Source organism: Myzus persicae, unplaced genomic scaffold, assembly GCF_001856785.1.
Source record: "Myzus persicae strain clone G006 unplaced genomic scaffold, MPER_G0061.0, whole genome shotgun sequence".
Taxonomy (NCBI): domain Eukaryota; kingdom Metazoa; phylum Arthropoda; class Insecta; order Hemiptera; family Aphididae; genus Myzus; species Myzus persicae.
In genome coordinates this window covers 290468-310730 of record NW_019101113.1, presented here as the reverse complement: position 1 = coordinate 310730, position 20263 = coordinate 290468, and the positions used below count along the sequence as shown (strand labels likewise).

Genomic DNA, 20263 nt, shown 5'->3' with positions numbered 1-20263 from the left:
TGCACAACACTGCGATATTGTAATGTAATTACAATGTACGCACCTCTGCGAAGAAATCTGCATAATACAACGTATCCGCACAGTGTGTTCTGTGATATGGGACATAATATATATAGTTGATGGGCAGGAGGTATTCATTTATTTATACGGTCGCAGCCGACAGTGACACACTCTCCTCCAGTGGTTAACATTTTCGCCGTGACAATGGCCACAAAAATCGATTACCCACAGTCGTATTATAGTCTCCGTTGTAGGCCAATCCGCCTGTGGGTCGTGGTTACTGTCGCCGATGAGGAGCTTCCGAGTTTGGTTTTTTCCTGTGTCTAACGCACTGTCGAGACGCGTCGTGTGATTATTCTAGGACGTGTGTATAGACAATCGTACAATACAATTCGATTCGACGAATGTCATAACTTGACCTGCCATCCCATTTAATAATAATCCACATCTATGGTTTTATGATCAAAAAATCGATTTCAGATCATATAGGAATAAAATACATTATTGTTTGGGAGGTATAATCATATCGTTGCGTCTTATATTAGTTTTCATCACTCAGACCATGGACACGAAAATTGATGAACTCAACACTGAAATCCGAGTTGAAATTATACGGGTGATCGCACAAACAGTAAATATTTTTACGATGATTAATTTTATTAATTTGATTGCTATATAGCCTATACCCACATGTAAAAAAACAAGAAATCGGAAGATTGATTTTCTGACAAAATTGTTCATGTATAATAATGATGTTTTGTTAAAAGTGCATATCCGACATTTCGCGTTATTCTTTAAAACGGTTTTACAAGGTTAAGTATGGTATTGCATTAAACTATGTAAAAACATAATGTGTATAGAGTTCAAAAACAATTTCTAAGATGGAATAATCGCAAGTTCAAAGATTAATATTATAAATGCAAATTAACGCGAAAACTAATAAAGTTACTTTATAATGTTATTTTTTTTAAGCTAAATATACAATGGATGTTATTACAGCTTTAGATGTCCTTAAAGTATTAAATATTCAACACCTTAGGTCAAAATGTATATGTAACACAAAATATTTTAACTCAGAAACAGTAGGTATAGTACATTAATTGGTTATTTATTTTCCATTAATTTGGGACAACTATAAATTATATTATTTTTAATATGATTGTTTTGAAAATATAATATGCAAGTTAAAATTTTTCGTTCTAAAAAATTAAAATGACCATAGGAAATTCGACTAATTCAGATCAATATTTACGTAATTAAAAAAAAAGTTATTAGTATACGTATATATATTTTTTTTAACGAAGAAACTCGACATAATTATTTTATTTTTTTCTCGCGTCCCAGTGTAATTTTTATTTTGATGATTGACGTTTGATTAAAAATAACTGATGACATTATAAACTGTAAGTGGCTTTAAAAAAACTATGCCTACATATTATATAATATTAAGATAAAGTATATTTAGTGTACAATTAATATGGTTCTGCAAAAACAATATTTTGGATTCAATAGTAGGTAGTAGTTTAGGTACCTGTATATAAATTGTATTTTTTTCTTCGCAGTTCGTACTACGCTATTTTCAAAACAAATTATTTATTTCAACTTTAAGCAAATAGGTACAACATAAATATACTATAAGACACACAACGTGTTTATACATTCGAAAGTTTAACAATGTAGTAAAGTTTGATGTACAAAAGTGTTGGATTCGTATTCCCCAAGAAACCCGTAGATGTTATTTTGTTGCAGTTGTTTGAAAAAACGGAATAAAATATTTATTCGTTAGACAAAAATATCTGATCAGAAATCGTATATTCGGTATAAATGATGTATATAGGAGCATACGTGCAATGTTCAGTAGATTTCGAAAATGACGAAAAAGATGATAGATAGGTAGGTAGGTACTGAAAATATGTTATTAAAGTACCAGTAAAAACGTTTTTTCTATTTAATGTTATAAAAATAATCAGAATAAAATATTTCAATCTACACATTGCCGTTAAAATGAGTATAGTTATTAATTACTTATATACTTTAAAACATTAAATAAAAAGATCGTTCGTAAATGTTCACATTGTTCTAACCATAGTTCTAAATTGTTAAATATCATTAATAATAAAACATACAAAATTCATTTTTTATAGTCTAAACTATAAAGTAAATTTTAAATATTTAATAAATGGATTACAGATGTTTCGCTGATATACGTCATAGATTAAATTAGGAGACATTAAATTGTTTTCTCCAAAATGTACTTTCATTGAAACTACCATTAAATATATAATTTAAAATTAAACCATCAAGCTTAAAGTTTAAAGGAATATGAATAAAACTAATGGTATATAATTTTGAGTATCCACCCATCGAATTTTTCTTCAGCAATTAATGAGCCATATTATTATTACAATACGGTTCATGTGTTTTTACTCTAGAAACACATTTTTTTTATAATAGCGTGTCATTCGGTTTATCGTATATGCATAAGAGAAGGAAAAATAATGGCAATATCATTTTGTTGGCTAATGCGTGTCAAAGGACCGCAATAAATACCGAGTAAGCAATTTATAGGCTATAACTGATTGGCGAGGTATTTATTATTTTTAATGGCATATTTGCATCTATGTTTGATTACCTTGAACATTTACAACTTTTATGAGGAGAAAAAATGCGTTGTTATCAGTAATCATTTAAAAAAAAAACATGTTGGATTACAATTGCAACCTATATTTATGAGATAAGTTTAGTGAAATCGTATTAGGTATAGGGCAAAATTAAACATACCATACGAGTAAATATAATTGAAAAATGTCTTTATACGAAGTAGTGAGATTTAAGTAGAACATCTCCATAATATTTTATCAAAAAAAATAAAATTGAAATAGATTTGATAAAAAAGAAAATATAACGGATTCGGTTCACGACTCATAAATTATTATTATTTCCCTTTTCTTATTTCCGCGTGATTTATTTTTATTTAGTTATGATATATACCTTGAAATTGAACGTGAACACATTTTTAACGGGAATGTAAATCATATTAGATTTTTAGAATGGCTTTTAGAGGGTATTAGTATGTGAAGCATGAATCGTATGATAAAATGTTCAATCCCTCGACCGACGTATTCGCACAGAAATTGACAATCTTTTCAACACACAAAATCAATATAATAACTTTATACAATAATTAATACAATTTGTTTGAATATCTTAAACCAAATAAAAACAACGTTAATAATAGTTACAATTGCAAATTGAAACGGACCATTTATTTTCGAATTGAAATCGAATTATGATTAATACTATTATCGGTACTTGGCCATTGTAAAGGAAAAGCAAATCGCATTAAAAATGTTAACTTTTGCGTATGGTGAAATTTCAAAAAATGTTCAAACGAAACAGTCGTGGAGGTGAGTTTTGAAAATCTCGACATTTTTAACGTCCGAATTAATACAACAATAGAAATATTGATGATATAGAAACGGATTATTTTATTATATTATTATTATTATTATTATTATTATTATTATTGTAACAGTATATGGGTACGCCGGATAATCCCAATGGATACTGACCTTCTCTCGACGCTCATCTTGATCACGGAACCGTTAGGCAGAATCACGTTCAGATCCATTGCCCCAGACAGCATGTCGGGAGGCGTGTCTTCCGTCACCGGCATCTGCAAGGACATCGTTTGTCTGAAAAATCAAAATACCAAACACATTAGTATTATGTTTTTGAATTAGGTTTTACACACACTCGTCACACACGCCTCGGGCTAAAAATCTCTACAAGGAACAAATGAATCATACACCCGTTTGGGATAATTCTTTCTGGCTATGGCGCAAAATAACATTTTTTCACATCATTATGTGATTGATGCTTTAAAAAAAAAGTACATAGCAGGTACCTGCACGTAACACAATCAGTACTACTATATATTATTGTTTCGACGACGGAAAATTAATAATAAATATATACGTATAATTTGATTTCACACTTCGTGTACCGATAAATTAGATATTTTCGTGGGTACCTATACCTAATATGTTTTCAAAAATTAAAACCTAACAGTCAGATAAATGTAAAAAAAGAAATTATTACGACTCCGAACGATTGACTATTATATTTCTGTTTGAGGCGTATACCTACCTAACAGTATAATTAACCTTTGGAATAAATTAATCAAATCTTAGTTTTTTCCACGTTCAATAATGTCCGTGAACAAGCGGTAAATATTTTTACGCATAACTCATAAATCATAATGCATTATAATGCATATTGATTGGTGATTATCGTCTCGATAAATGCTGCAATATAATTTATGTGGATAACTATGATAAAATTATATAGGTACCTAAATAATGAAAACAAAACCGTCTTGATTGTCAAGGTGAAAATAATTGAATATTATTTGACTCGCAAGTGGAGTAGATAGGTACATTATTTTTAACCATTATAATGATTATAAATAATCGTCGTTATTATTATTGTTTTTTTTTTGTTTCTTTATCATAACTACCGTTCCGGTGACAAAAATTATTTCGAACGATCGATAAAATATTATTATTAAATCGCAACCAATAGCACAAAAATACTGCTATAATATAAGCGGTATGACCACACATAATATAATAATATATTACTTGTGTACATGAGTAAAACTATACGTGATTTATTAAATACGATAAATATACGTATGTAGGTCCTTGTAAAATAACGAACCACACGTCATCGTCATATTCAATTGTAATGCCCACAATTACACATGGATTTATTATTTTTTTGTTTTTTTATTGACAATTTTTTTCGTCGTTGACAGCAATAATACTTCAGGGTTTAGCCGTTGTTTTGCGGCTAAAAGAATTTCACTATGGCTAAAACCAAAGAATGCACTCTGCGAGGTATAATTACGGCGGCGGCGGTGCACACATTATTATGTTATTGTGTAGTGCATAGTTGTTTTTGGCGTTGTCGTCAATAATGTTTTTTCAGTCACATTAGCAACGCAAAAGAAATTGTGGGCTCAATCATGTATGACCAGAATGCGTGGTGGGCGAGTAGGTACACTATATACAGTTCCTATTTTTTTTTTTCAAAAACCGTTTTTAATGCTATTGTTTTTTTTTATTTTCATTTTGATACACATGCACTGAAAACTGTCCGATGCCCGTTATCCGAAAAAATGACGCGGTGTTATTATTTATTTACCGTTTCGAGTAAATCCCGAAGAACGTGAAACTCCGTGGACTGTTCGAAAATTATATATACCTAGGCAGATAGCTACCTAACCAATATCTCAAAGCCACTTTAAAAAATATAAAATACAGATTTCTAACTTCTCATACAACCTATATATATGATAAATCGATAAATGTACATTGTACATAGGATAATTTTCTTTGTCAACGACTTTCGTCGTAAAATTTCGAATCAAAGGTTAAAGTTTAAAGCGTACCTTTTTTATGATAACAACATTTCAGAAGATTGCACTAGCAACTCTTTTATCCATTTTGCATATACGAACAACAACAATGTATATATACATTGAAAGCATAATAATAATATATAGATTTTATATATTCAGTCTGTTGTGTCACGTGTCTACGCATCGATTGAAAGAGAATTTATTGTGTTACACGTTGACGGTGTATAATAGTCGGCAAAGTCTCGACTACGGTTGCTCAGAGGATTTCTTCTGTTCGACGTTAAAGCCAAATAAACAAAAAAAAAAAAAAAACGTCACTCGTCTTGTTTTCAGCTGATCTGCGCATTATACATATTTTATCGCACTGGTATGTCGCAATAGCCAGTTTAAATGATTTCACAATCGAACATAAACCAATAACATAATATGCGCCGATAATGACATCGTGGCGGGATTATATTATTTATATTCGTGATGCGAGCCCGACCAGTGCCAGTACGCATACCAGTAGGTACTAACCAGTGCTGGTATACATGTGTTATAAGTGTTATAACACACTCGCACGGAGATTATCGTAGGTAAATTTCATAATTATATTATTTTGTTGAGACACGTAGATTTTGATCCCACGTCGTTTGAGTCACGTATCCGGACATTAGATGTGTATTTATATTTTTGATTTCATAAAGCTGCGGAAAAAAATCAGGATTCGTGTCCTGTGTTCTCTGGTTTTGAGGACATCTAACCGAATAGTTTTTCGCACTTGCCCAGACCGATAAAATTATATAGCTTAGGCCGCAGTTGAATGGATATAAATAATATGTACAGAGCACGTTTGATTAATATTAGGTTTGGAAGAGAACCGTTTCGTAGACCAGTATGGTTTTCAACCTGGGGCTTGCAAAAGATGGTTTGGGGGTTCCCAAAAATAATGAACAAAATTTGGTTATTAGTATGAAAAATTATTCATGTTCTATTATTCATTATTTAAAGGGGCCGCATGAAAACAGAATAAAAAATAAAAATCGGTTGATTTATTCGAAAAAGGTTGATAACCACTATAGCTACCGTAGACGGTCAGTTTTTCGGACACCGTATAGATCGTTCGCAAGACCGATTATAACATTATGTATTACGTGCGTATCATATAGGTATACCATACCTATGGTATATATTATTAGGTATATAAAATGTATAATATATTCAGTGAGTCGAAGTCGCCCACACGCACGACTATGCCATATTACTCGTACCTATACCTATATATCTACGAATTGAATGCGATCAGATACTATGCCGCCGCAGCAGCATTGCAGTTATAGACTTGAACCTACCTACATATCATTATATATAGGTAGTGTGTGCAGCGTGTGCATAATATAATATTATACCGCGGTTCCGGTTACGGTTTCATCCGGATATTTACCAGCCGAGCGATGCGTGCAAGATGAAAAATATGAGTTCACGAAACGCTACTTCTTGACCTTCGGATGAACGGTACGTCGCCGCCGCCGCCAACACACTATAATTTTTGCAGCGGGTTCACCAAACTTGCACGCGGGGTCATTGTATTCGCTAATTTCGATTTATTATGTGTCCCTATTTATGTTTCGTCTGTTCGAGATATTCGGTAAGTTCCCGGCGGCACTCGTGTTTGTACGCATTTTCATCGTTTTGTATTTTCCGAATAACATTTTTTTGTGTATATAATTATTTACGTTTACAAATAAAAACATATCAAACTCATGAATAAAATACTATACAAGGTGATTCACCGAGCAAGCTCATCCCCGTTTTTCCTTTAGTAATGATTTTATTTAAATTCTGATTTTTAGAACTTGCAAATATGAATTGAATATCAAGAATTTGAAAATATGGTCTTATAGTAAATCTAAAAATCAGATTTTCAATATCTGTATCATTGATGAAAAAAAAGGGAGTGATCATGTTTGGCGAATCACTCTGTATACATTAAACTGGATAGTATCGTATTTTTCTTAAAAATAAAAAACACTAAGATTATTTCTACGCCGTAGTTATATCATATAATAATAATAATTATTATTATTTGTTTTAATTCTTTAAAGCCTCAACAGCTAAGGTTATTGGTTTACAAAATGTACAATAATAATATTATATTAGGTGTTATAAAGAGTTTTGAACTATTACAACATGATAAGTCTCAGTATGTGGAAGATAGAGAAGGAAAGAGAACAACAAAGAAAACAATAAAATTAAATAAAGTTGCACAGCTTGGTTAGTTTTAGAAAATTTAAGAATTTGTTGGAGTTTTCCAGGTCCAAGCGCTTCGTATAGGTGATCTGGTATGTTTAAGGATGAAATGGTATCAGCATATTTACGACAGTATAAAAAAACACGTTTGACGGTTAAAGCTTCTCCACAGGTTTTGACAGGATCTTATAACAGGATCTTCTAGTCTCACGAGGAAGCAATGTGGAAGCCATGGTTGATTCTTAGTTCGATAATATTGTAATAATATTATATGTTCGTAATTCGTCTATGTTAACTATTATGACGTATCTAAGTAGGTATTCCTACTCACAGCTGGTATTATCATAATATATTATATATTATACATACCGACTGCCCAAGTATAATTTATTGGATGTTTCGTCAAGTTTTTGCACTTTAACTTCAAGACAATAAGCTATAAATTTATCACGTTAATCACGCGGCTTTTACGGATTCGACACATACACCTGCACCTATATATATATGTATACACGCATATTTTATACTTCTATTGACAAGAACGCATAGAAAATCACGATAAATACATTTTATGAAATGTTGTCAATTAGTCATAGTTCGTTATTTCTTTGAAAATAAAGTACAAAGCGTTTTTATTTAAATTTAGGTGTGACCCACAGGATTTATTTTTCAACTATTGACTGCCATATCATTATAATCAACAGATTGTATTTAGTTTTTGAAGAAAGATTGTGACTTATTATTGGATATTTTATAAGACTACTGGTTTCGTCAAATATCAAGCAAAAATGAGCAATAAAATAAAATAAATTTAAATAATATAATCTGAAATAATTGATGTCTTGATTATCTAGTTAGAAATTGTTTTTGGATACTACTAGGAAAAGAAAATATTTCACAGTTCAAGATACATTAAATTATTATTTGTCGTTTGGTTAAGAAGATGTTATAAACATTTTATTATTTGAAATCTAAGATAAATGTATGATGCTTAATTTATTATTGAACTATTATGTATCGTAAAAATTGTAAATATTCTAAATTTCGAGTGGACAAGCGTGACATCTTTTTCATGATAAAAATTGTCCCATGTACAACTCCTAAATAGTTCTCCACTGCGACCGATTGGCCTTTGATTTATAAATATTAAATATCGGTTGTTAAATCGTACGTGGCACACTAGTGCATTGAAGAGTAGTTGTCTATCTTGTGCAAACTGTACATAATATTTAGTTTATTTATTTATGGTATTTATGTTTCGCACCATACGTGCCGGTTTGTTGTTCTGCGTAATATTAAAACAAATTTACTCGGCAGGCACTTATACTAAATTATAATGTTTCTGCAAGGTATTAAAACATGTATATTTTGTCGAGTGATTTAGGTCTGCTAACATATCTCAACTTCAGAGCGATACATACCCTTCTCTAGTATTTTGTAACTATTAGTTCACTATTAATTTGCTCAACTCTGCAGTACCTTTTATGTGTGACCACGGTATAATTATGAGCATCCCGTGTATAGTTTTAGATAAAGTCACGACAAATTGGTCGTCATATTTTATCCAGCCGTTTGTTTATCCGCCTCGCATATTATTCAACTCTATACGGTGCGTATAGTCCGCCTATACATACATCTGGGCATTACATTGTGATTTTATGTAGGTTATACTAGTACATTTTTCACGTGCTAACGTCACATGCTTCTGCAGGCGACGTAGTGTGTTTTAAGAAATAAATCTGCAACCACTGCACCAGAAGGTACCTGCATAACATCGTAGTATAATTAATTGAGTAACAATAATTATTACTGTAGTGGAACGTTACACGAATTAAATTGTTACAGTTAACATGATATCACGATGTTTGGTTTCGCGGGTTAATTATTATCGTCGAGTCGTTTTGGTATAACAATATTATACGCTGACTATAATATTATAATAATGTGATTGCGTGCATAATTATTTTATATACTACAGCCGTTCTCTAAACAATTATACATAATATACCTACGTACACAGAGTCGTCGGCAATGTTTTTTAGTATTGCACATCGGTGTTTCAATAACGTCACTCTAAGGAAGCCCGTCATATGTACATAAACATATACGTAACATTTTCGATTTCAATATACTGTAAGTAATGTAATAACTAATAAGTGCCGGGGGGAACTCGGAGATACATAATATACGCTTGACTCGACGGCAAAAATCATTATTTCAAAATTAAAACCGCGCATAATATTGTATTATTATTTTCGATGCACAAGACGGCATAGAAACGTTTTGTCGGATATGTCTACTGCAAGAGATCTGCTCTTGGCTATACTATATATTAATATTATATTATATAGTGACAAAAGTGCCACCGCCACCGCCGTATAGCTATTGTTTTCTCCGAGATTTAAGTAAAAAAAAAAATCGATTTTTTTCTACTTGGAAATATTTCCAACAGTCTTTGTCGTTCACTTAGGTTTTGTTCGACGCCAGCTATTTTATTATTTTACATTTATCCCCTCGCGGATGGCCTCCATTTGGTATTTTGGTGTACTCGTTGTATATATCATAGGTACCTACGCCTGCTTTTTTTCCTACCAAACAATGGTCGGTAGTAATTAGTTAATGATTAAAACGGGCTGACACAATTGAACTCTATAATATTCTACTCCTCTTTAATATACTATATAGGTTCTAAAACATTAAAATATAATGTGTATCGTCCTCCGAAACAGGTAGGTAGTATAATATATAATATACAATAGGTACTCTATATAACAATACACACACGTAGTTGTTTACAATAAATAATAACAAGTAGGTAGGTAGGTTGGTTTATGATAATAATGGAATAAAATCAGTTAGGTAAGTACAAGGACATTTTGAGGTAAATACAATATATACCTATAATACGTGTACACATGCATAATGCATTCACGTTAAATTAATATTTTTTAATAATTATTTTAGATTTATGCATATACGTTCTAATATCGAGAGATAATAAGTAATTCCAGGGGCACAAATTCAATGAAAAATTTGGGGAGCTGAAGATTTTTTTTTTTCAGTTTTGATATTATAGTCTTATGATCATGGTTGACAAAATGAGAAACTCTACTCCCAAACCACCCTCATTTAATACCCATACATAATTATAATGAACATATTAATTAATTAACAACTTTAAATAAGAATGACTTAACCGTTGAGTGTGTTTATTTTAAAACTAGGGGGAGGGGGTTGTAAGCACACTCAAACCCCATGAATTTCGCCTACTGCCTATGATGAATACATGATTAAAAGCTGCAAAACTTTCGACTATTCGGTATAAAAGTATAAGAAAAACTATTTATAAATAACAAAATACCTATGATTTTTTATTGTGTTATGTAACGAGATTTTGCCGTTTTCTATAAACCTACTACAATAATTATTACGACATAATACTCCCGGAAACCGTATATTCGTAGGTATGTAATTGTTGTAGTATTATTAGAGTTGCAGTAGGTAATTAGGTTTTTTGAATTAAAAACGCGAGCTTCTCGTGAATTTTTTAAAACTCTGAAGCTCGCGGTCATTAAACCACATTAAGTCGTAGATATACATATAGCATATATATTAGTACCTACATATACAGGGCTATTCTATTTTATCTCGAACTAGACAATATCAAAGGAAACAAAAGGAATTTTTAAATCATTATTTTTTATTCAAACGATTAAGAATAACATATTTATACTATTTCACATTTTTACACGATCCAACGGTACATGTTATTATATTTTGTACGTACCTACTATATAATATGAATACATTAGATATTTCTGAGATATCAGCCCACGGGTTCAAGATACAATAATCACCCTGTATAGTGTATAGTGTATATAATATATACTATCGAATGGATTCAAACCGTATATACACACACACATAACATACATATACATGCGTATACTACCTAATAGTTACTAACCAGCTATAATAATACAACACACGCAAGGGGTACCTATACTCTTTTATATATTATAATTATTATTATTGTACGTTTTTTACACGACTATTATTGTTATAATACCTGCAGCTTTACATACACATAATGTAGTAACTATTGGTGGAGGTACATACTGTACATGGCGTGTACTGCTTGTAATTTTTTTTTCGCGTTTTAAGCGAAACACCGCCGCCGATAGGAGATAACATATTGTAACTAGCGTATATAATAATATTATTATAATGAAATATAATATATAAGACGCGTTGTTACGGGCGCGCTGCACCGCGACGCTCGAGCGTTTCGTCTCCCGAGCCCGACCGACATAATATCATTATAATAATAATAATAATATCCACACGAGAACACATACGAGCGTATATAACATTATACATCGTTATAATATTATACTACCTATGCAGTACGAGTATCCTCCTCGGCCGAGGACCCAGTGACCCGTTTCTCGAACCCGTTTTCTGGCCGCGCCCCGGCTGCAGCGCCACGCCGGTGCGTCTCGTTCTGTGCTCGTCGTCGTCGTCGTCGTCGGGGACCCACACATACACACACACTTTGCAGTTGGCTGTAGAGTTGCCGACCGGGTCGGGTCGACCGGCTTATCGCGGTTAAGGGGCCGCATCCGAGTTTGTCGTTCGTTCTTAAAATTATACATATAAATATTGTAATATTCTACAATATTTATAGCTACCGGCCCACATATGCAATATATACGTACACATTACACACGTGCTGTGGTACACATAATGTTTATGCAGATTTGCCAGCGTTCTGCAGTGTGTGCCACGATCGTGATTTGCACAGCTATAGGTCGAATCTTTCAAGAGGCGCCACCACACACGTCAATAAATTGTTAAGCGGTAACCTATAATTATATTTTAACGGTCGAGCCAAATTTATAAGAGGATTTCGTATCGGAATTATTATTTTGTTCGCTGTGCCGCGCCGATTTTTCTCGTTCGTTTTTTTCAAAATCATGAAAATATATATATATAATATATATATATACACATACATATACTTCAAAAGTTAAAATGTTTGAAAATAACAAATTCCCTCTATTACCCATAATTCATTTTCCTTATTTGTCATCATATCTAAAAAATAAAAGTGCCTCGACATGGTGACATTTTCCTTGAATTCCTTGTAAAATGACGTATATAGGTATTGTACTTGACAGTCACGACAGTTAAAAGAAATGTTAACATTTATTTTCACGTTTCATATAATAATCCGAGATGGTCAATTCATGAGAGGTAATTTGTGTTAATCTCAATGTACCTAAATATTTTAAAATCTGTACTGCTACAATTCCCATTAAGTATTCAAATGCACGTCTAGTTAAGTTTCAAATATTTAGTCAGATGTGATGGGGGTATGAGGTAGATGAGACTTATATTCCGTATGGCGCTATAGCGTATATGTACGAGAAGGATAAACACGACGAGATGACACTCGGTCAGTGGCGGATTAAGTATTTTCTCACCGGGGGGGGGGGGGTATACATTTTGTAGTGTGTACATATCATATGTTATGTGTAACGTATACACTATGTATGATTATTTATTTTTTTATAAAACAACATTTCCTTGACGATCACGGTGCTATTTTTTTTTTAGCCAACAAGAGGATATCTCTACTCTTATAGTTCCGCCTCTGCACTCGGTAAACTACAGCGATATTCCAATTTTAAAACGACAACAATGATGATAGTAATGCGGATATACCTACTGTGATATTCTAAAACAAGAGCAGCTTACATTTGGATCGTTGGAGAATTTATAAAAATACGTTCGATACCGCGTTGTTCTGCGCAAGCGTGAACCAGGAATATTTTAAAACCACTGTTTGTTTTTAAACGCTATTGCGTACTAATTTATCTGAATATAATATACATATTAATTATGCACGCGCACACAATACATACACGATTTCGATAAAAGCAGACGAGCTATTGTAACAGAATATTTGGAATGCAAATATTATATGTTACGTCGGGTGTGTTTGGAAACAATTTTACTTGAAAATGATAGAATATTACTCCGTAGTCCGAAAACAGATCGATCGATTGGGAGTGGACGAGAGCGTTTGTCGCTAATTTACAGTGACCCATAAAACGAGCGTTGGTAATGGAGACCTTTCGAATTAAATTTTTAACATTTTCGATAAACACGTTATGTGCGTTTTGTATTTAAATTATGACGCACGTATATCGTAGTTTGATATTTTCAAATATTCTCGCAGGTATATGACGTAATTAGGTAATACCGTCTTCATATTATTTGAAACCTTACGATTTAAGTCTAATATAATATACAGTTACAAAAATATATGTATATAGGTTCAATCGATTATAATTATTTCTACCCACATATTTATAGATGGTTTACCTAATTGATAAATTAAACGTTGGACGTACCTATATTGGATAATTGTCGAGTAGAAAAAAAATGACGTTTTTATTTATCTTTTATACAACTTAAACGGAAAATAAAATAATATTCGTCAGGGTTACGAACCGCAACGAATCCGTCCAATTAATACACACACATACATTTTATATAGGTACACCGTTGCGGTGTAAAAACAATTGCATTTCGCTCATTGCGTAGGTAGGTATATTATTTACTGTACGCTTTTGAGGTCTATACGACATTAAAAATCGTAAACACGACAGTTTTAATAACGATTATTGTTATTTAACATCTACATATTGTGCGGCACTTTCTCTGTAATTACCGTGGCTCAGAACTGGCAATTTCGCACCGCGCGTCTATCAATGGTAACCGATTTATGCGAAAGCATCCTGAACGTAAATAATCATATGGTGCACGATACACGTATAAGAACGAATACGGCGCGAGCTGTGTTATTAAAGTATAATTTCCGACATGTGTGTACGATATAATATTATAATGTAAATTGTATTCACGTTTTAGAATGGCGAAGCGTTCCTCTTATACTGCAGAAGAAGGCGCAAGAGCATGGTGCGATTTGGTTCATGGACTGTTCAAAAAGTAATTTCTTATCATTAAAAGTGGGCACCTTGGCTGCAATGCTAATGCACAACATATTGGCTAATATAATAATAACATAATGAATACCATCACTTCGGCTGCATAATATATCGTACGATATCTGAAGTTTTTAGAGAAAACAATCTTCACCTGACTGTATAGTATACGATATTATCAGATATTTGAATCTCTTAAAATGTTTATATAATTTTATAAGCTATATACTCATATTATGGAAAAAAACAATGAACAATTAATTGTTTTAAGTTAAAAGATAAAATTTTAAATGCACCTATTTACATAATTGCATGAATAATGAATTTAATTTATAGTTAGAGATGCTGCACGCTGTATGGTTGGTTGATCATAAAATAATTTCGAGTGTTTTTTTTTTGCTTACTTAACATTGAACAACACGTTTACCATTTTTAGGTTAGGATAACATATATATTAATATATAATAAGCATCACGTGACGTTTTTTAAATGCATATAAATAAATTTCTATTTCAAAAAGTCGATAAATTTAATTTTTCAATAAAAAAGAAATTTCGAACATAAAATAATAATGGTATTTATGTATACTGTCTTATTTTATGAACTTATGGTTTTAGTATCTATCTATTTTCTAATAGTTTATTTTATACAATAATATTACGCACTGGTTTGTTAAAGTTTAACATTCTATATTGTTTTCGATTCGACGTCGTATGTCGTATCCCTCGAGAATTTTCCACCGCCTCAACTAAGGTCAGTCCATATGAACTTGTAAGTTGCTCCCGAAAAAATGCCATAATTTGTTCCTGTCCTTCACTTTCTTTAATTACTTGTCGTGATTTAACTCGCATTACTTTTCTTTTTATTCCCAACAATCCCGGCGCGAAAACTCAATCTCGTGGTCTATTCTCTTTTCACGTATACTCTCATTATTACGGAGAACTCCGGGTCTACTTTCTCTCCTCATTGTACGAACCAGTTTTATTATTTACTATACGTTTATGAACATATAATTTTTTTATTCATTCAGATAATACGTTCAATCTTTATAATTTTTTTCCGATTAAGCTTTAAACATGGAGTCCGCTCTTGTATTATAGGTGGATACGAGTATGGTAACCGGCCCGGCGGCGGCTTAAGTCCTATCCGAATCCCGTGCGAACTAGGTAATGCCAACGGCTATCATACGAAATGCGATTCGCCTTTTCTTCGTAACGCGCTAACTTGTATACTGCACGACATACGTAGGTACCTACACTCTAAACTCTGTGTGCATCATGCTCTGATTGGTCGAATGAAATAAAATAAAACACCATATTATAGTCTCACACACACGCGAAATTGCGGTGTTTGACGTATGCACTAATTGATTGACAAAAGGAGTCAGGGAGTCGTTAGTGTGGTAATTGAAGAAAACCTACAATTTCCAGAAAACGGATGGTTGAACACACACGAATAGGAAGATGTCGGATGATCCGTGAAAACGTTGCGAATTCGTTGGTATAATTCGATTAAAAACTTTGAAATCCCATACCTATACTGAATTTCGCAACGGATACGACACGTTTAGATCTAAGATCTAACGTAAACAATTGGTAATTTCACAAACTATTTAAGTAACTACTATTAGCTCTCTTTTCTTTTCATTAAGGCCTGTGTAAAACATCATCGGTGTAGATTATAATATTATAATTTTTTATTTGCGTTATTCCAGTTCAGAGGATTATATTTTTGTCAATAATTATTGTTTTAGATACAATTTGCTAGTTTATTTAAAATGTACTGTTTTACGCTATCTTGGTCATGAAAATGATCTTGAAAACATGTTCATCAAAATTGCAGGTACATAATATGTTTACGAAATTGAGAAGAATTATAAGAGTATAATATATTCAATACATAGCTGAAATTATTCCCGAAAATGATATATTTGGAATGTATAGAACATATAATTTTTTTCATAATAATTATTTTTGATACTTACTTCAACTAATTTCACGTTTGAATTGTATACATTCCGCTCATTTGATAACATATACATCTGATTCATTGGGTTTCAGAAATAATTTTCGTTTTTTCCTAATACTTTCACAGAATATTTTTATTGGAAATGTAGTATGATTCATAGTTATTTTATGTCCTATAACTGATATACAAGAAATAGTATAGACATATATATATATACGCCGAAAACATGAAAACGTGAACTCGCGAAGGTCACAACCAATTCTGTCACGATCAGGACAATTCCGGCCCATCAGGATATCTGTATAATTTGTAAATGTTTTCAACTGTTTTGTAATTTTATTACCTCGAGATTTCGACTGCGAGTTTATATTGATACTAATTAAGAATATACTGGAAAATAAATGTGACGTGACACTAAAGTTCGAAGAGTATAATTAAAATAGACTACATGTCTATATGTATATAAATTAAAATGATGATAAATAACTTTCAAAAAACAATATTCATTTGGTGCATGGCAAAAATAAATGCTCTAATGTACTTTAATAATATAGAATGTAAGAGTAATTCAACGAAACATAATTAAATATGGCTTATTTATTTATTTCATTTAAAAATGAATACTTTTATTAGTAGACATAACAGAGAATAAATCGTGAATAAATTATTTTGCTCCTTAGTTTTTTAGTTGTTACGTCACTGATTATACAGAATTATAACCAATTCCAATAAAACGTTAAGTGAATTATTAAAATAAAAATAATGTCGGTTATTTCAATTTTTCCTTTAACGAAATTTTAAAGAAGATATTAAAATTATATAATGGCCATACGATGCTTTTAAGTTCAACCATTGTAAATTGTGATCAATGACGATCGGCTGAACATTTTGTATCGCCACCGAAACCATTGTAAATATTTACATAATAAAGTGAGGAGAGATAATTTTATAAGTTATTATAGTTGGCCAATAAAATTAACTTAAAAAATGAATACAACACAATGCTTTTATCGGCTGCCACCTGTCTTTGTCATTTCATACAGATTACATTATATGCATTGTCTATTTTAATTTATACGGTGATTAAATATATAATAATAATAATGAGGGAAGGTGCTAATAAATTCTTATGTCATAAACAATTATATAATATTATCGTGAATTAAATTAAATTAAATTTTATAAATTACGATAATTTATTCATTTTTTTTCATTCGTCCAATAATCATATTAAGCTTCTAGAAATGTAAAACTATACATTTTTTGTTTAAGATAAATATCAAATTCCTATTACATAAGTGCTTAGCTCACATAATTTAAGAAAAAAAACTCTGTGAAAATAATTGTGATAGGAAAAGGATAATTTTTCTACAAGAATAGTAATTTTCTGGTTTTTATACGTAATCCGAGTCTTATAGACGAAGCATAACCAATAATTAATTAATATTGCATTCTGAATTGGTGTTAAGCCGGTTCTCAGGTTACTTCTTCTCGGATGGGTGACCACTTGAGAGATTAAGCAACACGACTCGTCGTGTTCGATAACCCGGAATGAATTTTTTTTAAAATTATAGTACCTAATTGGGAAAATATCAAAATAAAGTGGCTCTAAAAATTAAATAAAAACCGTCAATAATAATAATAATTCATGTTTTATTTCTTGCTCAAATTCCATATTTCCGTAATTCCACACATAATGTACAGTCAAAAAAATACATTGATTAACATCTCATAAACAGGTAAAATAAATACAAAATGGGTTAGTATGAGTGTCCAGCAATTGTATGTATTTGATCTTCCAAACTATAGTAAATGTACGTCGTACAAAAATCAAATCACATCGTAAAATGAAATTTTCTAAACCAATACAGTATCTAGTGATAATACCTACCATGGGAGTAGAGAACAATTCTATCGAAAAGCTACACAGGGGCATATAATGTAGTATATAGATAATAATGTAGCTATATAATTTATTAAAAAAATTCAAACAAAAAAAGGTGCTTATGACCGGCATGTTTGGGAAATTTAATTTGTTTCTTCATAAACTCATAAGTCATGACAATTGTAAAAATCGAAAAAAACCGCAGTCGTATTGTAAATTGGCCAATTAAACATTTAACTGACTAAATTTTGGCAATGAATCTCCGTTTTTTTCATATGTATAAATTGAAGCACTGTAATAATTGACATTACTTATATGCGGTGTTGATCCACAATATTACAACAGTCAGTACCTATACATATGGCTAGCATAACTATAATATTTCACTACATTGTATATATTATTATTATTAGAATTTTGAAGTACTGTCTTATTATTACATATACTTGTCACGTTCTTCTAATCTCTTTTATTATGCCACTACCGTTACATAAAAAAACGATCATACAAGCAGGGCGCTGGCCTGCACGCTAACCGTTTAAGAGGCGTGTCATACGGGCGAAACCGTCATCTACTTCCGAAACGATTCTTCGGGGTTTGCCGAGCGTGACTATTATTGCAATCGGATCGTTCATGCTCTAACCATATAAAAAAGGCCTCAGGACCCTTTCCGACCATATATATTTTATACTACTCACAAACATATACACACACACATAACACATAAATACATACATATTGTTTTCCGGAAATTAGACTGGACTGTGTTTGGATTATTTTGAAATCAATATGGTTACGTGAAGGCAATACTCTGTGTGTACTACCTGCACCTACCTTGGTAATCAGTATCCAGTAGAAATTTAAGAATACGATCTGCCATCATAAAATATCAATTATTTTACGTTGACGTTTATATTTTATTGACGAGGAAGTTATGGGTCTTATGATGTTGCGATGTTTCATTAATTTGTATTGAGCGTATGACCGAATTGTTGGGTAGGTTAGGTTCTTCATATTTTATACAGTCCTTCTATTGGTCGAAAATTGCACATTGTAGGAACTTTCTGTACAGATGGGGAATTTCATGAGGCCAATTCCCAATAGTAGCAGTCGGGGAAATTTAAGAAGTAATATAAAGTATTGAAGGAATTCGGTTAGTCGAGTGTATTTGTTTATTCCAGAAAACACCTTTTGGTAATATAGAGAAGTGGTAATCATAGAAGAATTACCTACTTGCTCAGTTCGATAAAAATAAATATAAATTTTAGTCTTACCTTAATTGTTCAATGTGCTTCGATCGATCGGCTTTTGTATGAAACCTACGAACAAAATTACAAAAAATGTCAATCACATAAAAATAAACATTGTAAAAGTGGACTAAAAAAAATACATTTAATGATGATAGAGTACTTCAAGTATGCAGCTATCAAAGGTGTAAACAAATAGCTTTTAATTTATATGTATAATATATTAATATAACCATGGTACATAGTGGTAAATCGATGGTTTGTACATTTTGTTCGATTGCGCTTTTGCTCGAATACGATTTGTTTGTATACATTTGCACACAAACGATAACTCTGTGAAAGCCGATATTACGAAAAACGAGAAAGACGTCACTTTACCTATAAATACTCAATCCAATACGAGTGTATTACATACAATATATGATAATTATTGCAATATTTAATTAATATGTGCAATAATAATGGTTACAGGTCAACAGATCCCGCAATCGCG

General features: G+C 31.6%; 1 protein-coding gene across 6 annotated transcripts in view; it reads right to left on the bottom strand.

The window, feature by feature from the left end:
- LOC111027763 (cordon-bleu protein-like 1) overlaps positions 1–20263 on the bottom strand; it is a 91726-nt gene that overhangs the window by 9975 nt on the left and 61488 nt on the right. For all 6 annotated transcript variants that reach the window (XM_022306178.1, XM_022306176.1, XM_022306180.1 and 3 more), the window contains 2 exons: positions 19798–19842; positions 3573–3695 (listed from right to left, as the gene is read on the bottom strand). In XM_022306178.1, coding sequence (XP_022161870.1) covers positions 3573–3695; positions 19798–19842 — 168 coding nt within the window. The remainder of the gene's footprint in view (positions 1–3572; positions 3696–19797; positions 19843–20263) is intronic.